Consider the following 27,713-nt stretch of genomic DNA (forward strand, 5'->3'; position numbering starts at 1 on the left):
GACAAATTCATGTCCCAATAAATAATAATACCTTGCAAATAATTCTAATTTGATCCTCCTGGTTTTCCTGCATCTCACTTAAAATCCAGGAAAGAACTTCAGTGCTGGGTTGATGCAGAGTTTTATATGCATTTTTCTTTGGTCTGCCAACCTTTTTATGTCTCATTTTTGTAAGATTTTGATTATTGTCAAAATATTTTAATACCTGAAAATTTATCTTTTTAGTTTTGATATGGAAATGCATAGTTAGTTCTTGAATCATTAACAAGGAAGCTATAAGATTAGAGTTGCATGGATTATTATTCATCTTTTAATGCAGAAAATATTCCTCCATGTTTCCTCTTCTCATGTTGGTTTCTGTTACTGCTGTCATTGTAAGCTAAACAAAAATAATATTTGTATTTTTTTTGATAACAAAAATATATAAGTAAAATGTAAGTTAAAATTGAATTTAACATATTATAATAGAAAAATTCGTTTATTATAAAATAATATTAGAGGACTAGTTTCATTCGCCTTTGCTAAAAATCAACACAAAATATTTGGTACTTGCTTACATGTGGTAGACTGGAGCACCGAAACCCCCCCCCCCCCCCCCCGCTTAGTTTTGACAAAAATCAAAAATAAGGGGGGGGGGGTTTAATGTCTGGAAAACGGCAAGGAGGAAAAAAGCAAGGCAAGGCAAAGACTTAACCCCCCCCCCTTAATTTTGAAGAAAATCAAAAATAAGGGGGGGGTAGTTTTTTCACTGTACAACACGCCAGAAAAGTTGAGTGAGGTAAATCAAGTAAATCCAGTATGCCAGAGGGGAAACCTTATTACAGGGATATTCATGTTTTGGGGCATAATTTCCTTATTTTTTGACTGATTTTAGTAATTGATGTATCCCTGAACAGGTAGTCTTAAGGAGAATATATCAGAAGTGTTTTCATGGGGACTGTAAGGGGGGGGGGGGGTTAAGTCTTTGCCTTGCCTTGCTTTTTTCCTCCTTGCCGTTTTCCAGACATTAAAAAACTACCCCCCCCCCCCTTATTTTTGATTTTTGTCAAAACTAAGCGGGGGGGGGGGGGTTTCGGAGCTCCGGTCTTCACATGTAAGCAAGCACCAAATATTTATAAAGCTTTCCTGAAAAACACATCTTAATCGTAAAAATTATTTCAGGAACTATAACTTCAGACACAAACACCTACTACTTTACTAAGATCACTACAATAACACTAACCAACACTTTAACTATGGCGAATTATTGAGAAGCATCGCTACTTTACAATCTGAAAATGTCTTACCCACTTCACAGCCGTATCTACATTTGTATGGTCTCTCTTTTAAATGAACATTCATAACATGCTTCTTAATATCCTGTGCCCATTGAAATGCTAGAAAAATATTAGGTAATTAACAGAGGAAAGTCTTAACAATGGATATCGAATATGTCGTGGATATTGTGACAGGGAAAGGTTTGTCATCAATTATTCCACGTATTATATATCCATTGTCTTTACACCTTGTATACATTTTGTTAAGTAAAATAATACCTAAAAAAACAAAAAAACATAGTTTTGGAAAAATAAAAAAAATACTAAAATTAATATGACATTTTTGTTGAAATCATTCAAACAGACGGACGTATGGACATACCCTACTTGTACAGTGGCTAAAGTACTAAATATCAATTTACCTCTATCACAATACTGACATTTGTACTTGAGTAAATGTTTTGGCTGATGCATATTTTTCATATGTCTTTTTATGTTCTTCACCTTAATATAAAATCATTTATTAGTTAAAAATAATCCTCATAATAATGTAACATGATGTCTAGCAGTGTGTGTGTACCGAAGGATCTTGCTAACTGCTGAACCAAAATGGATCTCCTTTTCAGTGTAGCTTCACATGGGTCATGGGAATGCAAGGTTTATAACTATTTTGGAGTATCCTCCCAAGAAATATCATCAACAAATATTTTTCAGTTTTTCTTTTTATAACTAAAATAAAAAATGGAAGTTGGGGGTCGACTTATCGACACCTCCTTAATTGCTCCTGTAGGCCTCTGAGGGCGTAGCCGCTAATTAAAAACGTAATGGCAAAAGCACAATTCTCAAATGTTTCGTTTCTTATTCTTTACATTATTACAAGTTTTCTCTAAAATTAAGATATGTGCCTAACTGTAACAAACACCATTATTCCCCCATTATGAAAAAAAGTAAATGTCTGAAATCCTATATTACAATTTATTGTTTCGGTATCCTAAGTTAGTCTTTTTGGACTGGTATTAATAAGATATTAAAAGATACGAACCTGAGCTCCGCAAATGTTACAAATGCCATTGCTTTCATGAGTATTGAACACATGCTGTTTTAAACCAGATGCATTAAACCTAAATACAAACAATAATAACACCATATTTATATAAAGAAATTCCAGTTAATAAAATTTTATATAAATATAAGCAAATCAAAAACAAGGAATGGCAAAAAAGTATTATTTTCCGTATGATAAAATTTATGTAAAACTTTTTAGTAAAATTATAAAAATTTAATAATAACATTTTTTAGCAGAAATAAGTTAGGTAGGTAATATGTTTTTCTTATTCTTCTTATAATTTCTAAAACAAATTTGTACCTGGCAGGACAATGTGGACAGTCCAGCAGGACGGGGTCATGCATTCTAGCCTTGTGTCGTTCCAGGTATCCAACTTTGTTAGACTTACACTCATACCCACAAATATCACAAATCAACCGTTTGCCGCCACCCACGGTCATTTCTGCCACCGTTTCATCCTCAACACCGCCATTTTCTGTAGAAGTGGCGGTTTTGTGTTTTTTCTTGGCGTGTTCTTTCATTGTTTTGTCTTGTGTACACACAAAATAACATTTTTCACAGCCCAACATTTCTTTAATATGCTCAACCTATAAAAACATTTATTGTCATTTTAAAAAAAAGTTCTAAAAAAATAATGATTACCTTCTTAAAACCGAACCACACTTCACAAAATTGGATTTCAGTTTTATTGGATTGTCTTAAATTTGACTGAATCATTCGTTGCAGATTTCTCTTAATAGATCTATATCTATTTTACTATACTGACATAAGAGAATTGAAGAGTAGCTGCGCTACTGTGTAAAAACCTTACCTGCATATGATGAACTTTATGAAGTTTAGTATTAAATATAATTCCACATTCACAATTAAATGCCTCTGCCTTGTGATACTCCAAATGCATTCTAAACAATTTTATGATAAGAAATAAAGAATTTCTATTTCAATTAGAAAAAAAAGTAGGGGAGGTCATTTATGCTTCTTTGCCGTAGAGGAAAATGTTCTGAGACTTTAAAAGAGAAGTAGAACAATAAAAATTTGGCATGATTGTTGCTCTAATAGGGGCAAATACTACTGCGATTACTGCTGCCGCAAAAAACTACTTTAATCCGGATTTTTTTTACGGTTTCAAATTAAACAATTTTGAATCATTTCAGACAAACTTATTTTTTGTCGAAAAGGGTCGCCCTAAATTTTTTTTAAAAAGTTTGTCTAAAATAATTGAAAATTGCCTAATTTTGGCGAGAAAAATAAAGAAAAATCATATAGGTAAATAATAAATAAATGAATCAAATAGTAAAAGTGAATCATTTCTATTACCTAAATTCTCTATTTTTTCCTTTGGCAAACGTAGCCCCACACACTGTACAAACTGAAGTCTCGTTTACCTAGAGAAATAAAAAATTAATTTAAAAAAAAATTATCTATAAATAGTAGGTAGGTAAATACAGCCTTGATATTTAAAAAACTTTTTTAAAAAGTATAGCAAAGTGACAACTTAACTAATATCACATGAAAATGTAAATGTAATTTAATATTTAACCCTGTGCGTTTGTACGGCGGCTTGCAGGCCTAATTTACCATTTGCTCAGATAGTTAAGGCCCTAGCAGAATTTAATAATGATAAAATAATTCCTATAAATCATAATATCTTAAGCTCAGGGGTACTAACTCGCCGCTGGGTTATTGACAGTATTTTCTACAAAATGAGGTCAAACACAATGTAACTTTAACCCTTAGAAGCCGTAATGAAAGTTCTTCCTGTTTAGTAAAATTATATATTTTATACCTGTCCATGTTTATGTCTGAGATGATTAGCCATTTTCTCTTGTTCAATGACGTCATAACAGATATGACACTGTGGCCAATTCCAATGGTCTTGCTGTATGTGCTTTCTTTTTACTGTAAACTTTCCTATCATATTACATTTGTTAAATCTAAACATCCAAAAATTGACAGACAGGAGATTGATAATGGGAATTATTTTAATTGTTTCAAATAAATCTAAAGGCTGTCCTTTCTTAATAGTTTCACATAGTACCAAATATATGCAGATGTCCAGCTAACTCTTTATGCTTTCAACTAAAATTTTGGCTTTTGGCTGTGTTGACTTGAGTTTTAGATTGTCACATTAACACCCCATCAACAGCCCCATCCTCCCCCACAATTGACTAATTAAAAAATATTCTTTACCTTCTGGAAGACAAGAACATTTGAAGTTTTGATATTTGTGTCTTTGTAAATGTAGGAAGAATATTAATCCCTTCTTATACAGGGAAAAGGATAACATACAGATGGGACAGATCAACTAAAAAAATAAACTAATCAATTACAAAATACAATTACATACCTATATGTTTGATATATCATTTGTAATAGATAGATAAATATATGAGAGCTGACTGAATAGAAAAATAAAATTAAATAGATGGAATGGTGGATATAAATATACCTTTGGTTGTAACTCAGAAAATCTAACATCCAGGTTATGTCCATGATATTCAAACCATAGCTTGGCCGGATCTGTATAATTTGAATCATCTAAATTAAAAATTTAATTTAATTTGAGCTTTGTAAATAGTCTCACTCCAGGACTTCTTAGTTTGAAAGGTTATAAAATATGATTATCATATGTTATATTAAAATTAAAAATTAATTTGCTCTAAAATTTAAGAGACAATCAATGATTCAATTTACTCGAAAATGCAAATCAAATGGACAACTAATTTGCAAAGCTTTATATTTTTTGTATGTATGATATTAAGAAAACCTAATACACTGTATGATAATTGATTACCTACCTAATATAGACTCCATCAATCTCTCTTGCGCAGATCTGAATGCCTCATCTAAAAACATAACATACATATATCCGGCTAAAAGATAATTACTTCAAGAATTTTTTAATTAAAAAAAAACCGTAAACAATTCTATTAAATAAATCAAAGATATTTCATCTAGAGTCAAAACAATATTTTGTCTAACCTACCCAAAAATAAGTTTTTCAAAAATCTTGAGGGAAATTTTAGGACTGACCTGTGGGTAGATCTGTTTCAGTGACAGGTACATAGGAACTTTTACCAGCTTGCCTTCCCAAGGATCTTCTATGCTTTCCATTTTCTACAACATATAAAATTCATGTCAGCCGACGAACAATAAACAGATTCTACAATTCGAACATTTTAGAAGATTTAAAAATAAAAAATCCTAGAACGCTTTACTTAAGAGATGTCCCCAAGTACGTTTGTCCCCATAGTAAGTTTATCTCCATATTACTTTTAGCTGTGTACCAAAAAAAATGTTTAATACCTATAATACAAAGTAGCTTTATTTCTGTCCGTCCCTTAAGATCTCGGTAACCACTGAACCGATTGGATTCTACTAATATACCTACTGGTCCTATAGTGGTTTAAGGCTAATTTCTTGGTGGGTGAGACACCCCCAACCCCCCCAACCCCTTTTTTATATGTACCTATTTTTTTAGGTATTTACCTACCATTACGCCCGCCGCAAGAACACTGCGGCTCGGATTACCACATACAAATTCTATATAGGAGGGTTGACTTCCCCTTATCTCATAGGGTGAAGCCCCTAGAGGCTAGGGGCGAAGCCGCTAGTTCCTTTCCAAGCTACCTATGGGGTATTTAAAAACTAAAATTAAGAAAAAACAAATAATACCTAAAATTTCTTCTTTCTCTATATTCTCTAGAATGCCATTACTTTTGACCCGTTGTTTCTTGGCACCATTCTTCTTAATTTTTCTATTTGTTTCATCTTTTCTTTTTCTACCACGCCTTCTTCTTTTATCTTTATTGTAAATAGTTTTATTATCTTTATTTTCATGAGCTAAAACTATTAGATAAATAGGGAAAGTCCATACGTTCTCAGACTGTTTGCTGTATAAAAGTAGCATCTGCAATAGGAGAACTAAGGTTTGTTGCAATACAATTTCATTAAACTTAATCTTTTTAAAACCTTTTTTGTGAGGGGTGGGTCGTGGTACCCTCCAAAAAATATGTAGTTATAAATCTTCCAAGAACCTATAATATCGAATCAGTGGTATGCGAAATCCTTCGGTACTTACAAACATACAAAACATGATACAACTTACACCCTGTTACTTTTATAAAAATTGATAAATTTAAGAGGAATTATTCTTACTGAGAGCAGTGTCATTTTCCTCTTCCTCCATCTCTTCTATCTTATCAACATTGTTCTCTTTCAGGTACACACCGTTTTGCACGGATTCATAATCACCTTAAAATAGATATGTATGTATAATGTATAGAAAGTATGGCAGGTGACATCCTTCAAATTTATAAATTCCAAAGCTTAAGATTCTTTATAAGGGATCTAAAGGGATAAGACAATGGCCAATAAATTGGTGTACATCTCCAATGATGAAACACTAAACTACACTTCTGTAGATTACAAATAGTAGTTGAAACGTTTGGGCACTCAAATGAACAAACCAATCAAAATTTTAAAAAGCTGTAAAGGCAACAAATATGAAAATGTTATTGTAAAACTTTGAGGACTAGTGTAATAAATAATAAGGACTAGTGTACCCTCCCTCCCTGATTCTTATACACTTTAAGATATAAATGAACAAAGGAATAGTTTGACTTAAAAATTAAAAAAACTAATAAAAAGTTTTATGAAAAATATTTTTACCTTCGCCATCTTCATAAAACATGTTTATATCTTCATTGTCTTCCAACAATTCACACTTCACCTCATCTTCTATAAAAAACAATCCATTAAATAAAAATGTAACAATTGGAATGATCAGTGAACAAGAAAAAATACAGTCAAAACCCCTTGATTCTAATGGTTTCTAAAAGGCAGGAACTTTCAACCCTAAATTAAGCATAAAAGAAGTATTTTTAAAGATTTGTAATTTATTTTTAGTTAAATAAAAATTTCATAAATACACTAAAATAAACACTAGGTAAAGTTTAGCAACAATCCCGAAGAACTAACTGTATTATTTACATTCACTCACTGCAAAATAAGGATTGCCTTTATTGTGCTAAATATTATATAATTAGGTATACCTTCATCATTAAAATTAAATCCGAGAGCATCTCCATTTCTACCATTCTTCTCTTTAATAGATGACATTAACTCGTCTTTCTCTAAACAATTTTTTTAATTAAAGGAAAAAGAAAATGCTTATTTATATTTTTAAACTTCATTACCTATCACATTTTTAAATTAGCAGAACCACCCTTCTTAGTTATACTTGGTTGTTGTCAATGGTTAATTGATAGGTAAATTAACCATTAAGGACGTCCAACCTTTTTTTGTGGGGGGGGGGGGCTGACAAGGAGAAGTATTCAAACTTCACTCTCATGATTTAACAAACCAATGTTACGTATATTTGCTACTAAAGGCTGCGCACCTGGAGGTCTCTACAGGGACCTGAGGGAAGGGTAGGTGGAGTTAAAGGGAGTGTGAACGTAAAAATTTCTCATCTGATTATCAAATCTTAACATTTACTAAGCACATTTCACTACACTGATCAACCAAAAATGTCCTATTCACAAAAATATCCAGAAATAATGCCTTGATTTTATGGTATTTTGAGAGGGAAAAAGGAAAAAACAGGGAAAATCTGAACGTTTTTGTTTCTTATAATGTTTGTAGGGATATTTAACTTGTCATATATAGTTGAAACAATTTACTTACTGTTAAGGATTTATTTTATGCTATAAAATTGCCAATTCGTTTTTTTATAACGTAGTAATTAGGTAATAAAGACATATTTTAAATTCGTATTATTGACAAAAAAATACCTTACTGTCTACAAAGGGTTGAATCTCATAGGTTATATAAAATAATAATATCCTTTTTTATTGTGTTGAACAATAAATAACCCACTTTGGAGAATTAGTTTACACTTTTATCAGACTGTTTATAAAGAAATATTGCGTCTTTATTATTTACAAATTTGTAATTAAAGGTGGGCGAGAGATGGGCCATTTAAAGTTAATTGGATACTAATAAAAAACCTGTTTCTGGCTTTGTTATTGTATTTGGTTTTCAATAAAAAAATATTGCTTATTTTATCAATTTCTAAGTAACTATACATTGGATTAAAGCAAGGATTATGTTAAAAGTCAGCTTAACTGTTAGGAAAAATCTAGAACTATGTGAAAAAGTTTAATTTTAGCTATAATGGGAGAAAAAAGCAATTTAATGCACATTTTATATAATACGGAAAATTTCTTCCTTTCCCCGTACCTTATAAAAATCGTCGGAAAAAGCCGTTTTTTAAGCAAACAAAAGCACGTTTTGCTCTATCTGTGAGATATTATGAATGAGATAATGTTAATATTTGATATTAAGATGAGAAAAATTTACGTTCACAGTCCCTTTAAGATTAATTTGTATTCATTTGTCTAAAATCAGATAAAACTTTCTTACCGTCTTTAACAAAGGATTTTGAGTTCCAGAATATTTCCATCAAGTCACTGAGTATTTCTTGATCTAAATAAAAGAATGTTTAGTAGCGCAGCTACTCTAGTAAGAGTCTGTTCATGCATCCGTTTTCTTGCGAATGTTTTGGTATCTTGATTGTTTTTAGTGATTTTAAAAATCTTAATTTACTACCTAGTCAGTATTTTAATGCTCCATATCTCAAGATGTTTTACTACAGCCATAACGACAATTTCACTTATTAATCAATATTTGCTCATAATATCAGTAAAATAAATGTATAGGGATTCCAGAAAACTACCTGCCCCAAGTGTGGAGACCCTTTTCACCTGCTTGCAAATTGCTTTCTATTCTTTTTATAGACTCGGCTGTGTTTATATTAGTTGATTTCAAAGACCCAATATAGAATCGGGACAGGGACCCCACACTGTGGAAAGTGTTGCACACAGCTCATGTCTTTTTTTTCTCATTAAATATCAGTTTTTCACAATTATTTACAAACCTGTAACAACCGACATCTCAAATGTTTTGTTGATAAGTTGATTGATTGCGTGTGCTTCGATTTCTGGCATTAATAACAAACAGCCCTGAAAATTAAAACAAATATACCATGCTGTGTTGTTGAAAGGAAAAATTAAATAACAAGGAATATCTATCTATCGCATCGTATTATAGACAACTTTGTCAAAGATTAAAACCAGTTTTGTTAGACCTGAGGAGGCCGTAGGCACTGGCTACCAAAATTGCTATTATTTAATGATTTTTATTTTAATGTTAGTGGAAAATTTTCTGTAATTCGATGCTATATATGAATTTTCAGTATGGCTAAGAATAATCTAAATTTTTTCAGTATCGCTTCTTAAAAATATATCACTAAAGAAAATGAAACGATATTTGATTAAAGAGAAACTAAAAATAGTGGAAAGTTGACATCATAAGAGTTCTGCTCAATCTTACTTGACAATACCAAATAATATACTTTAACATTAATTAAGAAAGTGATTCTGTTTTACCTCAAAATCAACGTTTTTGAATATTCTAGCCATATTTGGAGATATAGCAGCCAAAAGCAGTCCCGAAACTTGCAATCTTAAACCATCCTATAATAATATTTTGGGGTTATATTTCTGTATACTTAATGTTTTAATATAAAGTAATACTAATGCTATTTTTGTTTTAATCATTTGCCTGATAAAGTAAATTTCGGATTATGGAATGAAGACTAAGTAACGCGTTTCGCCTTATTTTCACAGTAGCTTTTGCTAGATTATTTTAGGTTAGGTTGGGTTAACTAGATGTTAATTCTTGCCCCGCAGGGTTAGGAAATAGACCCTGCATGTGCTAGAAAAAGAAGAAAGGCTACTGTGAAAATACGACGAAACCCGCTACTTCGTTTTCTTTACATGAACCTAAATTTCAATCACAAAATTAATAAAATCTCACTCTAATATTACATTTTTTGATAACTCCAATATCTCCTTACCTTACAAACTATTGTTATAAGATCACTGCGACTAGTTCTAATCTCTTCCAGAATCCATGCCACTATAGTTCCTTGGTCAATCTGCAGCTTCTGTGCAATAATTGGCGCCATTTTCTCTGTTTCAACCATTTTTAAACAGTCGTCAACGAGGTCCGCCATTTTGTTTCCTATCATTTACCAAAGATTTTCTAAAGCCTTCTGCTACAATCTATACATCTTTTACATTTTAATCTAAAATTTAATTGATTTTATAATAACTAATACAATAAAACCATAACAAAACAAGGAACATAAGATGTAAAACATGACAAAACTTTTTTTAGTTAATTAGTTTAGTTGACATTAAGTCATATTAAAATGAGATTCAGTTCAGAAATCTTCAAACTTTTAAGACATTGACCAGTAAAGAAATCTACATTTTAAGCATTCAAAGCCGCCGGAAGCTCGTCTTTGACAGTTTCTAGAGTTTTAGACGTAAATATTTGTCCATGCTTCTTCTTCTCGTGCTGATTCCTGTTGCTACTGTCATTGTAAGCTAGAAAAAAAACATTTTTCAATTTATTTCAAAAGGTAAACTGTTTTTTATTCATTTTTTTTAACCCCTTCCCCATATTTTTCTAGTTTTTTTTCCCAAGAAAGGGAAAAATGAAAAAATGGTTTTATCATTTTTTCTTTACCGAAACTGCATTTAAAATTGTATCTACTGCTGTTATGTTATGCATGAATATTAAAAAGCGCTTTATTTTGAATAAAAGAAAGAAACCAAGAACAAATACTTACCAAATTCACAGCCATATCTACATTTGTAAGGTCTTTCTTTCAGATGAGCGCTCATCATATGTCGCTTAATATCTCGGGAATACTGGAATGCTAAAAAATGTATATTTGATGATAAAAAGTATAAGTATTGATAAAGAATACATAGTACATAATAAATATTGGTTAGCTATGAAGATAATCAAAAGAACTTAATAATTACCAGTCTGTTTTTTACGTCGAAAAATGCCTAATTTGTGATGAGAAAAGACACAATTTCAGATAAACGATTGCAAGCATAAGTTACAAGAATACCATCTTACATAGTTTTGTATTACAATACCTAAATAACTAGCATTTATGCACCACTAAAATAGTTGGCATGATATTTTTTGTAAAAACAAGACAGCCATACAAGTTGCATATATCACATGAATACTAACTTTAGCTGACAACTTAAAATAAAAAACATGTTACATAGGTACCTTTTGTACAAAATTCACATTGGTATTTCATCAGTTCTGTTGGCCTATGCCGAGCCTTCATGTGGCGCTTCACATTTTGAACCTATATTTTATTTTTCATTGGTTATTAGATTTACTGCTTTAGACATCAATAAATAGGTAAATAGAAATGAAACATAATAGTTATTTATAGTATCGTATTATAGTCAGCTTTCCATGAATAGTAAAATGAAAAAAGTTTAAGTTTTGCTGGCTCTGAGGAGCCGAAGTCCTGGAACAGCTAAATGATTTTATGATTTTTATTTTACTATACATGGAAAATTGTCTATAATACAGAATATCATATTTCACTATGGCTCGGAATCGGTTCTAAAATTTGATAAAATATTAGGTGACAAGAAGTCATATTTTCTTGAGAAACAATTTCTTACTTGAGCTCCACATTCTTGACAAACCCCAGCGTTGGCATGATGCTTCATATGGTCTTTCAGGGCAGACGCGTTCATCTTTGCAGAGCATATGGTACAGTCCAATAATACTGGGTCATGCATACGCTCCTTGTGCCACTAGATAGATAGATACATAGTTCAGAGAATATAGTACAGTCCAATAATACTGGGTCATGCATACGTTCCTTGTGCCACTAGATAGATAGACAGATACATATAGATATAGATGAATATTTAGTTGCATGGATGGATCATTAGTTATATTAATTTAGAGATGGATAGATGAATTAAAGGATGTAGTATAGATATATTTCGTAAATATATAGAGAAATAGATCTATGGATATATTGTTATATAGATGAGTAAATAAAATAAAATAATTGTTATTCATCGTATTTTCATGATAATGATGACTCTGAAACGAGTATTCCAAATAGTGATCAATCGCATTGTATCATAGACAGCTTTTCGCGGAAAACAAAATGAAATATTACAAGATGAAAACCTGTCAAGTCAGTCTCGAGGGGCTGAAGGCTTGTTCTAACAAAACTTGTATTAATTTTATGAAATTCATTAAAATTTCGTGGAAAATTGTCTGTAATACGATGCTATAAAATGATTTTTCAGTATGGCTTGGAATCGGTCCTAATCCAGCGGATATTAATCGGTTCCGAAGCCATACTGGAAATATTTTCCTTACCCTTAAAAGCCATGGTTTATCTCCCTTACAAACATAGCCACAAATATCACAAATAGGACATTGCTTTGTTCCTTTATCAGAGTGCTTCAACTTGTTGTGCTGATCCAGATCATCCTAGTTTTCAATGTGAACACATTAATTAAATTAAATAGGGATAATTAGTCCTTAATTACATACAAGCTTTGTTACTAACCAAAAAAGGCCTAAAAACTCCATTTCCGCAGGTTTTTTTCGTACCTAACCTAACCTGTAAATAAAATTTTCAATTTTTTTTTCATTTAGATATAGTACCTATAGGACTAGGTATGCTTAATTACCAAGTTTCTAGAATCTTACTTAATATTTAGACCATTTTGCTCACTGTTTACGTTTAGATGTCATTACGCCTCCTCCTTTTATAAAGATTCTAAATTAATGTGTTCCTGAGTTATGCAAACAGTGTGGCATTTATCACAACCAAACAGCTCTTTCAAATGCTCAACCTGCAAGATTACAACAATTGTCATCAGATAAAAATCAGAAAAAAATGCACAAAATAACACTATTAAAGCAATGAAAATTACTGGGTTTTAAATTTATAGGATGATTTTAACAAACCTGCATGTGATGTAATTTTTGTTTTCTATTCTCGAACAGGATCTGGCAGTCACAGGTGAACTTGTCAGCCTTGTGGTACTCCATGTGCATTCTGAAATGTGAATAGGGGGCTCATTGTCTGTCCATTAGGATATCTTTAATAGCTTAAACAAATGAAAAGGCATAATCAGAGATTGAATAATAAATAAGTGAAATAATATATGAATACGTACCTAAAGTCCTTGAAATTTAAAGATCCATAAGTAGCTCCGCAGTCAGGGCAAACAGTGTCCTTGTTTTTAAAATCCAGGAATAAGTAGGTAATTTGACACTGTGGAAAAAAACTTATCAAAAAATTTATATTGTCAAAGCAGTAGTAAACTTTTAGGCTAATGGATGGCAGATAAATTAACATTTGATCCCTCCCATACAAAAAAGTTCTTTTGTAGAAATTAAATCTAAACTAAAAAATAATTATTATTCTTTTTTTAGCATATTAGTTACATTATAAACAATGTTAGGAAAGGACTGAGAATTTCTTATTCCATTAATTCCTGCCTTATTATATTGATTGTGTTTTCTTAGCATGTGTCCCGCCATTTTCTCAGGGTCAACAAAGTCCGGACATACCTGCCAAAAGAAAGTATTAGTGGAATTATTTGATTGATTGATTGATTAGCCATAGTCTCTTAGGGTTTGGACCTAAGTAGTCATGGAGTAGGCTGAGACACTTTTGTCTAGCCACTAGGGCTATCAAGCTCCACGTTCAAGCACATTATGACTTGACCCGCTATCTCATGAGAGCTACTCATTATTACCTCACCCTCGCCGAGTATGGCAGGTGTCCCAAATTAAGTCACCGTAATGAATGACGCTCTCCGCAGAGGAGCTTGGGATAAGGGTAGTACTGATATTATGTACGTGACTATTAAGTATCCAAACTTACTCAATTATCCCCTTCTTACACAACCAGGGGAAGTTGCGTGAATGTATTCAACCGAGAAATTCGAGTTGCCACATAGGGACTAGAACTCGAACTCTCATCACCGTAACTCAGTGCGTTACCACTGAGCTACGACGCCCCATGAAATTATTTAAGGATGTGATATATTTATTTGCCTCCAACGCAATTGTACAATAGTTAGCATTAATTAAAAAAAATATACATAATGGTATTGAAATTAGTGTTCATTTTGATTTGACAAAAGGTTTTAAACAAACTATATGGTTTGATGCTTTAGTATCAGATTTAATTGTTATTATTCTAAAGCTACTAACTGCATAATTAAAAAGTTTTAAATCTACCCATGGTACAACTTTGTCATACCTGGCACTTTTCCCAGTTCCAATGTGAGGACTCAATGTGAAGTTTGAGGGCTGGAAAAGATCCACCCTTCGGCCTACACGGACATGAATAATTCCTGTACAAGATTATTTATAAAATATTTTCAACATAGGTAGATTACCTTTCATACTCAGGCCAATTTAAAAAAGTAACAAATCATTCTTTAATTCCTTCCTAGGATTGTAACAATTACCGTAAGGAAGGGAAGATATAGGGGGATGTCATTGTCAATACATCCCTTAAAATTGAAATTGGGAATTATGACTTTCCCCTTTTTTATAACCTCATTAAATACACCCCTAACAAAACCTATGTTTACGCCACTGACATGATTGTAACTCATCATTATATCTGTCTACAAAGTTAAAATTATCCATAAGAATATTTTTCGTGAAGCTACTCTATAATCAATAATCATAAATAAAAAAGTTGTAACCTTTTATAAATAATCTTTCCTGATTTTATGACTACGAATGTGATTGAAGAAAACTTGTCCTTTGCTGTTAATGGGACAGTTCAGCGAACACTTGGGACATATTAACTAAATAAAATACAAATATTAGTTTCTCAATATTAGAGTAAAACACTAGAAGGAGAAAGGGTGTATCTCCCCATCGCAACCGCCTTGTGCAACCTTTCTATTGGGTCATTGAAAATCAACCAATGGTGTCGCTTATATTAACACAGCCAAGTAGCAGAAAATAATTTAGAAGCAGACGAAAGAGGTCTTTAAAAAAGTAAGGGGGGTAGTTGTCTGTATATACATCTATTCTATAGATCTTTTTTCTCTATAAATGGAACAACAATGACAAAAATCTTAATTAAAGGAAGATTTTTAAAGAATAAAACCAAATATTTTAGATTTAACAAAAAAATATGTATAAATATTAATATTTCTTCACACAAAATATCCCTACGTAACTCACCTTAGGCTTAACAACACTGAACTTCATATTTGCAGGATGATTGTGATATTCATACCAAAGCTGGCGAGGATCTGTCAGGATGCTTGGATCCTCCAGGGCTGCCTTTAGCTTAGCCTGCAGTCACATTTATCAATAAAAAGTAATATAAAGCAGAGAATGTCCTTTAAAATATTGATTTTGATTATTCCAAAATAACAAATTTAGTAAAATTAAAGCCTAGAATTTTTAAAAACTTAACAAGAAAATTAGGTTGTTAATAACGATAAAAGTTCCTGTCCAATCTGATATTCGGCATTTTGAGGCAGATCTGCAATATTTACAAAAACTCGACGATTCTTTTTCTTTCCTTTTCTGCCTTGATCCTTTACCCTGAGATAAAAATTTTTTATTCAATTAGCCTGAGGCTTTCCAAAAGAAAGAAAAAATATATTAATGTGATATTTATTATCAATACTCGAAGAGTTGCTAAAACAGGGTGCACATAATTAGGATGTAACACTACACATTGCAAACATACTAAAGCTTAACCAAACCTATGTTAAGTTCATAAATAGGTTGGTCTAATTTCGTCAGATGATTAGGGTTTTCAGCGGCAGCAACGGTTCAAACGCAGTTTCGTTACAGTTCAATGGTATACTAAATTACAGCAACCCTTACCCACTCCTATATAATCAAATAAAATTTTGATAAAATAAATTTTCAAGACCTTTTGACTTCAGGAGTTTTAGAGGATTTTGCTTTTTTTGTTCGCGGATTTTCTATGTAATCATTGTCAGAATCTTGTTCGGAGTCAGTTTGGTCGCCATTGGAGACGTCGGGTTCAAAACTTTCATCCTTAAAATGGTTAGTTTATAAATTTTAAAAAAACTTACATACTGTCTCTATATGTATACTGTATAGACGCATGCACTGCACAAACTGATAATTTTAATTTGACGGAGAGGGTAAAATAATGTGCCCTTCCTAAAACACAAAAATTGTAATATTAGATTAAAATGTTACAATTATCCCTGGTTACAATGAGAGGATCGTAAACGATAATTAATCCTTCCCAATGAAAACTTTAACCCCTGATAGCTGATAAATAATAATATTTTGAACTTACACTTAAGTCATCATCTACAGAGTGGCTTTCTATAATGTCTCCCTCCTCCTTAAGCTTAGATTTCTTGGCTACTATTCGAGATTGATCTGGTTTCGTAAGAGATCTCTTTCTGGGTTTTTCATCTAAAAAGTTGAATTTTAAAAATAATTACCTACGTAGTTTTTGAAACAACAAAAAAAGTCTTATAAAAAAACTAGGTTGTATCATAGAACGACTGCAAATTACCTTAGAGAGGCAATTGTTTTGAAGATCCATGGAACATAAAAATGACAAGAAATTATCAGATATATTTTAATTAATGGAATAACTTTATTTTATAAGCACAAAATCTCTTGAGAACCAAAAAATATGTATTTTTTATTTTTGTAATGATATAGACGTAACTTAAGCCTTTTTGCAACCAAGCGCCATCAAACGAGTAAGTAATAAATTATACATTTTTTACCTTCTACATCGTCTATATCTTGTTTAATATTCTTTTTGGTAACTCCGCTCCCATCAACAACATTTTCCTTGTCATTCTTCCCACTTGTCCTTTTTACAAAAATTAACAAATAAGTAAAAAGCTAGGGTAAAGAAGAGTAGAAACTCTATAATTTATAGTTAAGTATGTACTTGTATATTTTGTATATGTAGATTTGTTGAAGTATTTAATACAACAAAGTAAAATGTTATAAGCAAAGCATCTCTCTAATCATAATAAGTCCACAAAATTTAAATAAGTTCATAAACAGTATCCTGTATTTAGGCAGTTATGAAACAATTTGCCAACATTTTTGTTAAAACTTTGAAGTTATACATTTAGTTTCTACTTTCAGTTCTGTGTCAGTGAACTTTTTTCTTTCTTACTCAGAGTTTCGCTTTTATGGATGTTGTCATCCTTGTTTTTTACTTATTCCTTGTTCTACCTTTTGTTAGCTCTCTTCTTTTTTGATTTGGCTTTGTTATTTTCTTTGCTTAAGCTAAAGGTATCTGCTATATCAATTGGTCTAAAGTTAAAATATAAATAGAAGCAATGTATTTGTTTCGAAGAAAGAAAGTGGCAGAAAAATAGCTTAAAAACTACCCCAAGTCTTAAACTAAAAATAAGAGCCTAAATCCAGGAAGGAAGTAATGTGTAGCTTTCTTAAGAGGAAAAACTAAATCGGTTATTTAGCTATTGAATTCTTAAGCTTCAGACATAAAACTTGCGTATACTTCAACATTGAAAACAATGACTTTAGGATAGTTATTTAATTCTAACATTTTTCCATTAAGAACTATTGCTATTCTATAAATACAAAGCAGCTTTTTAAAATAATTTCCAAATAAAAAAAATTACAGTGCTTCTAATAAATTTCCTATTTTCTAAATTATCAAATTCTGTAGTTTGTATTGGTGAGTCTCTAAAGGCGGATAGCTTGAAATCTTCATCTGATGCAAAAAGTTACAAAAATTAAGAGATCTAAAGGGTCAAAACAATGGGTGATAAATTGGTTTACATTCACAAATGATGATACACAAAATTCAATAAATGTCCCCAAAGTTGTTGTGCCAACGAATATTAAAACGTTATTTCAAAACTTTGAGGACAGCCCAAAGTCCCCTTCCTTTTTCATTCTATCCAAATATTAGCTGAGCGATAAAAATAAAAGGTCCATCGAAATTTTTTGACCCTTTGAACACATATTAATCCAAGGACAAAATTGTTTCCCTTAAATCCCAAAAATTCATGATACATATTTCTGCAAGATCTAAAATAAAAGCACGCCCAAAAAAGTAAGCCCCAGTACCTTGAGTTTTTATTGGACCATCATATTAATTACAAGCCGTCCAATACTGTCAAAACTAGTAAAAGAAAAAAACTCTTATTAATAGCATTTCCACTCTACAATTTTTATGTAAAGTAAGTCTATCTTTTATATAAATATTTTGTAACTCCTCCTGCCTGCGACATCATCCTCGCACTTTATAAATGTTAAGAAGGTGTCCAAAATACCAGGTTCAGCTAAAAAAAATATTTTTATTTCTCCTTGTGAATATATCGGTAAGTTTAAAAAGGAGATACGAAACTTTATAAAGGAGTCATAAGAAGGTATAATTTTTTATATCATAATACCTTTTTTCTGTACTTAACTCTACCTAACCTAAAATAAATATTAAATACAAGTAAGAGGAAAAAATAGATTATGGTCCCTTAACACTTTGAGGATGGAGGTATTGTCTAATATTTCTATAAAAAAAATTGTATTTAATTACTGAACCTGATTTTAGAGGAAATATTACTCGGGATTTGTCAATTGTCCAAAAAACTCCATCCAAAGCAGAAAATATATTTTTATCTAAATAGAATTATTAGTAAAAAATATTTTACATCCAAAATAACACAAAAATATAATACAATTTGTGATGTCTAAAGTTGGAATCACATAAAAAATCTAGCATAAATTACAATAAAACGATGTACTGTTGATATATTCTTTTAATAGTGTCTTTACAGTTATGAAGTACCTGACAAAAACGAACGGTCTGTGTGATTTTTTTTGGCCAAAATCCAATTCAAGAAATTTGACAGGACAGCAGAGTCCACTTCGGGCAATAATATAACGAGCTCCTAAATAAAGTAAGAATTCTTACTATGACCCTACTTGGGTTCTTAAGAGTAAAATAACAATAAACAATAAAAAAGAGATTGTATGGAAATTAGTCAACTTCAAAGGAGAAAGGGGTAGCCTCATTGGCCTACCACAAAAAAAAGCGACTTTCTTGTGGGATTGTTTAATTCATTTCAATGGATCTTTAGGGTTTAGAAAAAAATTTATGCAAATCCCCAATGATAATAAAAAATAATCCCCTTCTGTATACCTATTTAAATTATTGGTTGGGAAGTTTGGACATTGCTAGTTCAAACCAACCAAGCAGAATTTTATAATACCAAAAAATTTCAAGCTAACCAATAAGGGAATGCTGTTTGGGTACCAATACAATTTATAGTTCAAATGGTCATATTTGACCCCATCCTTCAGCTAAAATAGCTAAATTGCCATCTCTATCACCGTTTGTCGTTACATTAAAAAAGTGTACCTCATTATCTACATAATCAAATATGTGAGCAAGATAAGGAGATATTGCTGTTAGTAGGACACTGCACGTTGTAACTCTTTCTCCGTTCTAAAGAAAATATATAATTCTAAAATATAAATAAAATAAATATATAAATAATAAATAAAATAAAAACACATTTCAATCATTTGTTTGCTTATCCATTCCAATCTTCATAACCGTTTAAAAAACAATAGCACTTCCCAGGTAACTATCGGGCGATTTCACACTTCAATATGGGTGTAACTTTTTAATTTGTATCAGAAAAAATTCCTTATAACCGAGATGTTTGGTAGGACTACCAGGAAAGGGTAAATGAACATTTCATAGTCTATAGAGAAGCTGCGTTGATAAACATTGTCAAATTGTTTAACATTTAACTACGTGTAGTTGCTACCATTCAATAAGGATTTTTTCATTATAATCTTCAATAAATCGAAAATTTAATGATTACCTTGCAAATAATTGTTACAGGATTGATGTTAATGCCGTCCTGCTGGTGCTTTACCTCCTCCAGAATCCAGGTTAAAATAGAGTTACTCTTAAACTTCATATTTATAGGTTTTAAAACTATAGTTTTGTTTTCATTGTTTCTGTAAGTTAAGTATTGTTGGATTCAGAAACCCCATAATTTTACTATAAAAATGTAAAGGGGGGGGGGCGTAATGACATAAGCTCTTAAACCGTGAGCAAAATGGTCTAAATATTGAGCTAGACCCTTCAAACTTGGTATATAAGCCTAGTCCTATAGGTATTACATCTAAATGGCAAAAAAATCCAAAATTTTTTATTTTTAGGTTAGGTTAGGTAAGAAAAACCCTGCGGAAATGGGGTTTTTAGGCTTTTTTTGGTCTATTTTGATGTGGAAACTTGCCTTAAATTGTTTTTTCTTAGGGTTTTAACTTAAATACACTGTATCTATTCATATGGACATTATTGAAGATGATTCAGCAAGTCGGGGACCGACCCCAGGGGGCTAGGTGGGTGGCCCGCAGGGGTTAAGTTCATTTTTCCCAATATATTTGTTGTGATACATCAAATTATAGGTTTTTTAGGTCAAGAAACTCAAATTCAGAGCTAAAATAAGAATTAGACTAATCTGAAGCTAGCCCCAGCGGGCTAGGTTGGTGGCCCGCAGGGGTTAAGTGCATTTTTTCTAATATTTATCTTGTTATATATCAAACTATAGGTTTTTTAGGTCAAGAAACTCAAATTCTGAGCGAAAATTAGCATTAGACTGACCTGAAGCTAACCCCCCCCGGGCTAGGTTGGTTTTCTGCAGGGCTTAAGAGCATTTACATAACCTAACCTAGAAACTTACTTATATTTTTACAGGTTTCTTTCTTGAATAAACTGTGTCTATTAATGAAGACTTTATTTAAGATGATCCAGCAAGTCGGGGACCGACCCCAGCGGGCTAGGTGGGTGGCCCGCAGGGGTTAAGTGCATTTTCCTCAATATATATGTTGTGATAAATCCAATTATAGGTTTTTTAGGTCAAAGAACTCAAATTCAGAGCTGAAATAAGCATTAGACTAATCTGAAGCTAACCCCAGCGGGCTAGATAGGTAGCCCACAGGGCTTAAGTGCATTTTACCTAACCTAACCTAGAAACTTACGTTTAATATTTTTTTTTAAACTGTCCATTCATGAGGACCTTATTTCAGATGATCCAGCAAGTCGAAGACCGACCCCAGCGGGCTAGGTGGGTGTCCCTCAGGGGTTAAATGCATTTTTTTTTAAAGTATGTGTTGTCATACATCCAACTATAGGTTTTTAAGGTCAAGAAACTCAAATTTACAGCTAATAAAAGCATCAGACTAATCTGAAGCTAGCCCCAGCGGGCTAGGTGGGTTGCCTGCAAGTCTTAAGTGCATTTTACCTAACCTAACCTAGAACCTTACTTGTTTTTTTATGGTTTTTTTCTGGAATAAACTGTGTCTATTTATTAGAACATTATTTAAGATTTAAGACCCCAGCAGGCTAGGTGCGTGGCCCGCAGGGGTTAAGTGCATTTTTAGTTGTCATACATAAAATTATAGGTTTTTTAGATCCAGAAATTCAAAGGGGTAGTTTCACAAAATGCATTTGAACTTAATTTAGTGAACTGCATATTTTTTCCTGGTTAATTGGTTAAACTACATTTATATGGCATATATTTGAAAGAATTTAAATTTTGATAGTACAATGTTAGCGGTGGAAGAATTTAATATGCTAATAGGATACAATTTTTTAATTTAATGTATACCACATACCACAAAAAAACTAGCATCAGGTTGCTATTGTGTTTTTTTAGCTCCAAATTGACTTTAAAAACCTATAGTTTGATGTATAACACATAATTTGGAAAATTTACCCCTGCAGGCCACCCACCTAATCCGCGGGGGTTAGCCTTTGGTCGGTCTAATGCTTAAAATAGCTCTGAATTTGAATTTCTTGACATAAAAAACCTATAATTTGATGTATGACAACACATACTTTAGAAAAAATGCACTACACCCCTGTGGGCCACCCACCTAGCCCGCTGGGGTCGGTCCCCAACTTGCTGGATTATCTAAAATAATGTCCTCATTAATAGACACAGTTTATTCAAGGAAAAAAACAAAAAAGAATAAGTAAGTTTCTAGGTTAGGTTAGGTAAAATGCACATAAGCCCTGTGGAAAATCTACCTAGCCCGCAGGGGTTAGCTTCAGGTAAGTCTTATGCCAATTTTAGCTCTGAATTTGAGTTTCTTGACCTTAAAAACCTTTATTTTGATATAGAACAAGATCTATATTGGAAATAATGTATTTAACCCCTGTGGGCCACCAACCTAGCCCGCTGGGGCTAGTTTCAGATTAGTCTTTTGCTAATTCTAGCTCTGAATTTGAGTTAACTGACCTAAAAAACTTATAATTTGATGTATCGCAACATATATATTGGAAAAAATGCACTTAACCCCTGTGGGCCACCCACCTAGCCCGCTGGGGTCTGTCCCCGACTTGCTGGATCATCTTAAATAAAGTCTTCATTAATAGACACAGTTTATTCAAGAAAAAAAACCTGTGAAAATATAAGTAAGTTTCTAGGTTAGGTTAGGTAAATGCTCTTAAGCCCTGCAGAAAACCAACCTAGCCCGGGGGGGTTAGCTTCAAGTCAGTCTAATGCTAATTTTCGTTCAGAATTTGAGTTTCTTGACCTAAAAAACCTATAGTTTGATATATAACAAGATAAATATTAGAAAAAATGCACTTAACCCCTGCGGGCCACCAACCTAGCCCGCTGGGGCTAGCTTCAGATTAGTCTAATGCTTATTTTAGCTCTGAATTTGAGTTCCTTGACCTAAGAAACCTATAATTTGATGTATCACAACAAATATATTGGGAAAAATGATCTTAACCCCTGCGGGCCACCCACCTAGCCCCCTGGGGTCGGTCCCCGACTTGCTGAATCATCTTCAATAATGTCCATATGAATAGATACAGTGTATTTAAGTTAAAACCCTAAGAGAAAACAATTTAAGGCAAGTTTCCACATCAAAATAGACCAAAAAAAGCCTTAAAAACCCCATTTCCGCAGGGTTTTTCTTACCTAACCTAACCTAAAAATAAAAAATTTTGGATTTTTTTGCCATTTAGATGTAATACCTATAGGACTAGGCTTATATACCAAGTTTGAAGGGTCTAGCTCAATATTTAGACCATTTTGCTCACGGTTTAAGAGCTTATGTCATTACGCCCCCCCCCCCTTGTTGATGAATTAATGTTACAACATCATTTAAGTAGGTAAATATTCATATCCACATATAAAAGAAACAGGAAATATGTTTGTGTCCTTGTCTATCGGAGAATCTTGCTAACCACTCAACTGATATGGTTCTCCTTTAAATTGAAGCTACGATTTGTAGACCACCATGTCAATGTAATATACATATATATTGCTCAAACGTTCTTGTAAAAATGTTTAATCCAACAAAATCTAGAGCCTGCAATACAAAACATATATAATTTTGAGCTTATAATATTAAAATTTATTTTATGGCTGGAAAACATGAAATCTGATTTTATCAATAATGTAAACGTATCAGTTTATTTTTTATAAAATTTACCACAATACCATAATAATGAAATCAATTATGACTTAGAAAAAAACTTTTCAAAGTTGCAATATGGATTTTTTTGTCACAAAAAATCAATAAGTCACAAATTTGATCTTTTATTTTGAACTACAACTTGAGAAAAAAAACGACAAAATAAATATTTTAATAAATTATTCTATCTTAAACTTCTCAATTTGTAACCATAATCAAAATTATTAAATTGTATAGATATTTCTTTTTTTAAAGAATAATATTCTAAATTAATATTTATAATTCTTTTCATTTATTTATATTTTTATAAAATAAAGTTTGTTTTGATGTTGTTGTTGTTGTTTTGCTAACTAAAATTTGACGCGGTCTTTGTACGCGCAGCCTAGCTTTCGGCAGGTCTTTTTCTGCAGCAACATTTTCTCCTAATTTTAGGTCAGGAAAAATAGATAAAAACAAGAGTTTTTCATAATTTTACCAAATGTGCGGCAAAAATATTATCTTTCTTTTATTGAACTCCAAAAATAACTTATAATTTCATTTTTTAGAAGAGGAATGGAAAAGAAATAAAAAATAGGAGAAAATAAGTCCACTTTTTGAGAATGTCGTCTTTGATCAATGGAATAAGGATTATGGTCAAAGAGAGAGGGACATTAAGCTTTCTATTACTCTAGTCCCAAAAAGTTTTATGACAACGTTTTGTTTTTCTTTGGCCTAACAACTTTAAGTACTTATACTTTGCTTATTTAGTTCTGGCACTCTACAAGTGCTAATGTTCGCTTGTCTTGTCGTTTACAATCATCACTCTCATCCCAGTCAAACTTTTTGCTAGAATGGTAGCATGCTTAGTTCTTCGATATCTCTAAGAGTAACTTTTTTTCGGACTTTTTTGAGCTCGTTTGATGGAAGCTAGCTAGTATTTGTAATGTTAGTAGAAAATCTGATAATTTATGAGGTAGCAAGCCACTAGCGTAATCGTAGGAGCTCGCAAATTCTAGCTTGCTACCATCAAACGAGCTCACAAAAGTTTGCAAAAAGCTTCTCTTAGATATATCAAAAACGTAGCATGCGACCATTCTAGCAAAAAGTTTGGCTGGGTAGACTGCTAATTTTTTCGTATGAAAATTCCTTCTACCAAAGAATTACCTATAATCGGTCAGTTATTTATTATTTTGGGCACATTAAAGTAAAATATAAATATAATATACTATAAATCTAGTTTGGGCACAACGAATGCCAGTAACTGATTACAATTAAAACACCCCCATTTTATGGTCAAAAACTTTTATTTGTAAGCTTAAAATCCTACCATATAAAGAAAACTAAAACAAAGATGCTCGGACGTGAAGATTTTTTGAGAGATTTTTACAATGAGAATGTTTTTTTTATTGTATCTTCCCCCCCAAAAAAATACGTAAATAGCAGTTGAGAAATTAAGACTTCTCCATACAGAAAAACATTATTTCAAATAAATATTCTCTAGCAATTTTGTTTGTATATATAGTTTGTTCATGAATTTCAATATATTTTTCATTAAAAATACGAGCTCTATAAATTTCCATTGGATACAAACCAGTTCTGAAACGTAATAATAGACATTGCCTCACTACTTATATTGGATGTAAATGTTCTTGTTTGGACAGTAGTCCATTTGAAACTCCCAAATGGTTAAATAACACTATTTATGTGCTGCCAGGTGGTCGATTTACCCACTCCCCATTCACTTCAAGCCTCTAGAGGGCGAGGCCACTATGGGCATACCCGATAGTATTATATAAAACAGTAAGTTTTTTCTGTTGAGCTTTAGATTACAATAACTACTAAACTAATGCAGTTCTCCTTTTTATGGATGCTTCACATAGGTCCCTTGATGGTTTTAGGTATTCTATTTTTAGAATAAGACATTAACATGGCTGTATTCTGCCCAATTCTTACTTACCCTTTTTAATATAGATCCCCTAGATGATAGTATAATTTAATTTATCCGAATCAGTAAGAATAGAATATCTTATTTTGTTAACATTCTTATAAATATGGAGCATAATTAAGTATGAAACAACTATGGCAGTCGGACTGCTCTTAGATAGGTTTCTAGCTTCTTTTATATTTTTCACATGTTTCCCATATCTTTGTTGTTCTAGGAATCATTATTCCAAAAATCAGATGAACCGTATAATAGAATAATTATAGCATACAAAAAGTTATTGAAAAGAGGTTAAAAATCAGCATGTTTTAAATGGACGTAAACCTTTCTAGTAACTTTTATAGAGTTGATAAGCTTCCTAAATCTTACCTAACTGCTTTAGGAATCATTATCAAAAGTCTGAAATTAATATGACAATTCTAACATAGAATAAGCTTCAGACAAAAACATTACTTCTAAATAAAATAAGGAACTATGTAGTGGCTGTAACCCTAGCATCTTAGGGCTCTGAATTCGAAGATTAAAAAAAGCATAAAACAACTCGGGAACCTAGAATCTTCCCCAGAATGGAGAACTCAATCAGTTTAGTACTTATTAAAATCTCAAGTAACAAACCAAAACATAACTACTTTATATAATTGATAAATTTCAAGATAGTATTTTGTAAAAAATTGATAAGGATAAATTTGAGCATACAAAAATAGGTTCTTCAAATACATAGAAGTGAAATTGTATGGAACATGCATTCTTAATTCTGCAAACATCAAAACAACATATATCATTCTTTTGTAAAACATTTAATTGTAATGCACTCCAAAAGGTCAACAAACTTAAAGTGACAAAGCATTATGGTCTGCATTATTATCATATTAAAAATGACCACCTTCTTTCCCATCTTTCTACTGCACTGTTCATTTCTACATCCTTTTAATAAAGCAAAAGTGTGTGTCAGTCTGTCTATGAGTTTACCCCTGAAATCTGTTGGCAGGGGTAAATTTCTTTTTTTTTGGGGGGGGGGGTAATTTTAATACTATCAAATATTTAGTAGTAAAAATGCGCGCGAAGCGCGCCCCCATTTTTTTGGGATTATTTTTTTTTCTTTATTGAGGGGGGGGGTTATTTACCCCCAAAAATTGTTTGGGGTAGTAAATACCCCCTCCTAAATGGTTAGGGGTGCCTACAGCACCCCAAGATAGGGGTAAATTCTAAATTAGGGGGGGGGGTAAAATGAAAAAAATGTTAGGGGTGCCTATGGCACCCCTAAATTCGTTTTGTGGGGGGTAATCCCCACTTTACCCCCCCCCCACCCCCTTGGACGTCCTTGGTCTAGAGGTCTTTAGAGGCGTAATCGCTAGTAATAAATATATAATGTTTTGTACCTATATAATTGCTTCCGTTTTCTTTGAATGTCATGTGCGTTCAAAAGTAGGTAGTAGTGCAGTTCCAGAGTAGAAACTGATAGCAAAATAGCATATTTCAATTTTTGCTTTTTGTTAGTTTTGATTTGAGTTACAGATAACAAACTATTTAGTTCATTACCTAGACAGACAGACCAACAAAATATTATTTCCTGTAAAGTGAAATATATTGCTTTGCTCTAAATATATTAAGGTGGATAATCTAACACCCTCTCTGGAATTACCTACCTGGAAAATGGACTAAACCTGCAAAGGACACATAAAAAAATCTCTGCAAATATCAGAACAATCAGTTGATTTGCTCACAATATCCTCAACTATCAGACAATCTTCCAGCTACATTATTTCTAGGTCTTAAAGGTCTTTCTTTTATTTTGAATCTAGAAAAGGGAGGAATTTCAACTTGGCCCACTTTTAAAAAATATGGGATAATGTTAAATAATGTTTTGATGAAGTGACATGGCTGAATACAAACTTAATGACCCAATCCTTGCAAAAAAAACCACAAGATTTTCAGCACCACAATAATTGTCATTTGTTATCAATTTTCTGCCTTTCAAATCAAATACATTTTTTGTAAAAAATATTTGTTGGTATTTATCTAGAAACCAATTGTCTTTCAGATTAAATTAACGATAAAGATCGAATTTGGTAAAAAA

At 32.0% G+C, this 27,713-nt stretch overlaps 3 protein-coding genes across 17 annotated transcripts in view; all 3 read right to left on the reverse strand.

Moving 5' to 3' along the window:
• The window catches only part of LOC145324876 (uncharacterized), a 33,460-nt gene extending 33,197 nt beyond the window's left edge, over nt 1-263 (reverse strand). For 11 of the 14 annotated variants that reach the window (XR_013881343.1, XM_080167586.1, XM_080167578.1 and 8 more), the window contains exon 1: nt 32-262. Coding sequence is in view for 13 of the 14 variants with exons in the window: in XM_080167586.1 (XP_080023712.1) it covers nt 32-262 (231 nt within the window). In the remaining variant the exon portion in view is untranslated. Of the gene's footprint in view, nt 1-31 lie in introns of all 14 variants that reach the window. The other 3 variants (XM_080167579.1, XM_080167581.1, XM_080167580.1) reach the window with 3 other exon arrangements.
• On the reverse strand, nt 206-10,417 carry LOC145324884 (uncharacterized). Of its 2 annotated transcripts, none has more exons than XM_080167598.1 (20): nt 10,244-10,417; nt 9,774-9,860; nt 9,263-9,347; nt 8,749-8,811; nt 7,377-7,457; nt 6,994-7,059; nt 6,481-6,576; nt 5,998-6,126; nt 5,356-5,439; nt 5,121-5,168; nt 4,772-4,860; nt 4,513-4,627; nt 4,109-4,233; nt 3,640-3,707; nt 3,134-3,224; nt 2,623-2,909; nt 2,299-2,377; nt 1,679-1,760; nt 1,287-1,376; nt 206-379 (listed from the first exon to the last, which is right to left on the reverse strand). In XM_080167598.1, the coding sequence occupies exons 1-20, from the start codon at nt 10,415-10,417 to the stop codon at nt 300-302; spliced, it is 2,019 nt and encodes a 672-aa protein (XP_080023724.1). In that variant the 3' UTR covers nt 206-299. The 2 variants fall into 2 exon arrangements, with proteins under 2 accessions (XP_080023724.1, XP_080023722.1); XM_080167596.1 differs by having other exon boundaries at nt 6,994-7,062.
• Nucleotides 10,418-10,639: 222 nt separating this feature from the next.
• The window catches only part of LOC145324880 (locomotion-related protein Hikaru genki-like), a 251,714-nt gene continuing 234,640 nt past the window's right edge, over nt 10,640-27,713 (reverse strand). The window contains exons 2-24 of the mRNA XM_080167589.1: nt 20,100-20,238; nt 19,628-19,714; nt 19,055-19,157; nt 18,808-18,885; nt 18,492-18,551; nt 17,905-17,977; nt 17,473-17,553; nt 17,010-17,098; nt 16,565-16,686; nt 16,166-16,293; nt 15,731-15,828; nt 15,460-15,572; nt 14,986-15,074; nt 14,516-14,606; nt 13,747-13,818; nt 13,422-13,480; nt 13,210-13,300; nt 13,033-13,094; nt 12,613-12,724; nt 11,895-12,029; nt 11,485-11,566; nt 11,024-11,113; nt 10,640-10,778 (exon numbers count right to left, since the gene is read on the reverse strand). Coding sequence (XP_080023715.1) covers nt 10,663-10,778; nt 11,024-11,113; nt 11,485-11,566; nt 11,895-12,029; nt 12,613-12,724; nt 13,033-13,094; nt 13,210-13,300; nt 13,422-13,480; nt 13,747-13,818; nt 14,516-14,606; nt 14,986-15,074; nt 15,460-15,572; nt 15,731-15,828; nt 16,166-16,293; nt 16,565-16,686; nt 17,010-17,098; nt 17,473-17,553; nt 17,905-17,977; nt 18,492-18,551; nt 18,808-18,885; nt 19,055-19,157; nt 19,628-19,714; nt 20,100-20,198 — 2,130 coding nt within the window. The 5' untranslated portion in view covers nt 20,199-20,238 and the 3' untranslated portion in view covers nt 10,640-10,662. The remainder of the gene's footprint in view (nt 10,779-11,023; nt 11,114-11,484; nt 11,567-11,894; nt 12,030-12,612; nt 12,725-13,032; nt 13,095-13,209; nt 13,301-13,421; nt 13,481-13,746; nt 13,819-14,515; nt 14,607-14,985; nt 15,075-15,459; nt 15,573-15,730; nt 15,829-16,165; nt 16,294-16,564; nt 16,687-17,009; nt 17,099-17,472; nt 17,554-17,904; nt 17,978-18,491; nt 18,552-18,807; nt 18,886-19,054; nt 19,158-19,627; nt 19,715-20,099; nt 20,239-27,713) is intronic.

The sequence above is a fragment of the Acartia tonsa genome, chromosome 7, assembly GCF_053477335.1.
Source record: "Acartia tonsa isolate MP-2025a chromosome 7, ASM5347733v1, whole genome shotgun sequence".
Classification (NCBI taxonomy): domain Eukaryota; kingdom Metazoa; phylum Arthropoda; class Copepoda; order Calanoida; family Acartiidae; genus Acartia; species Acartia tonsa.

Bases quoted from the DNA above. Each gene is read 5' to 3' on its own strand.
- LOC145324884 (XM_080167596.1), bottom strand. From the start codon at position 10,417: ATGATAGGAAACAAAATGGCGGACCTCGTTGACGACTGTTTAAAAATG. The intron at 7,063-7,376 runs GTATACCTAATT...TGTTTTTTATAG, and splicing joins ATTTAATTTTAATGATGAAG to AAGATGAGGTGAAGTGTGAA. The intron at 5,169-5,355 runs GTCAGTCCTAAA...TTATGTTTTTAG, and splicing joins TGAAACAGATCTACCCACAG to ATGAGGCATTCAGATCTGCG.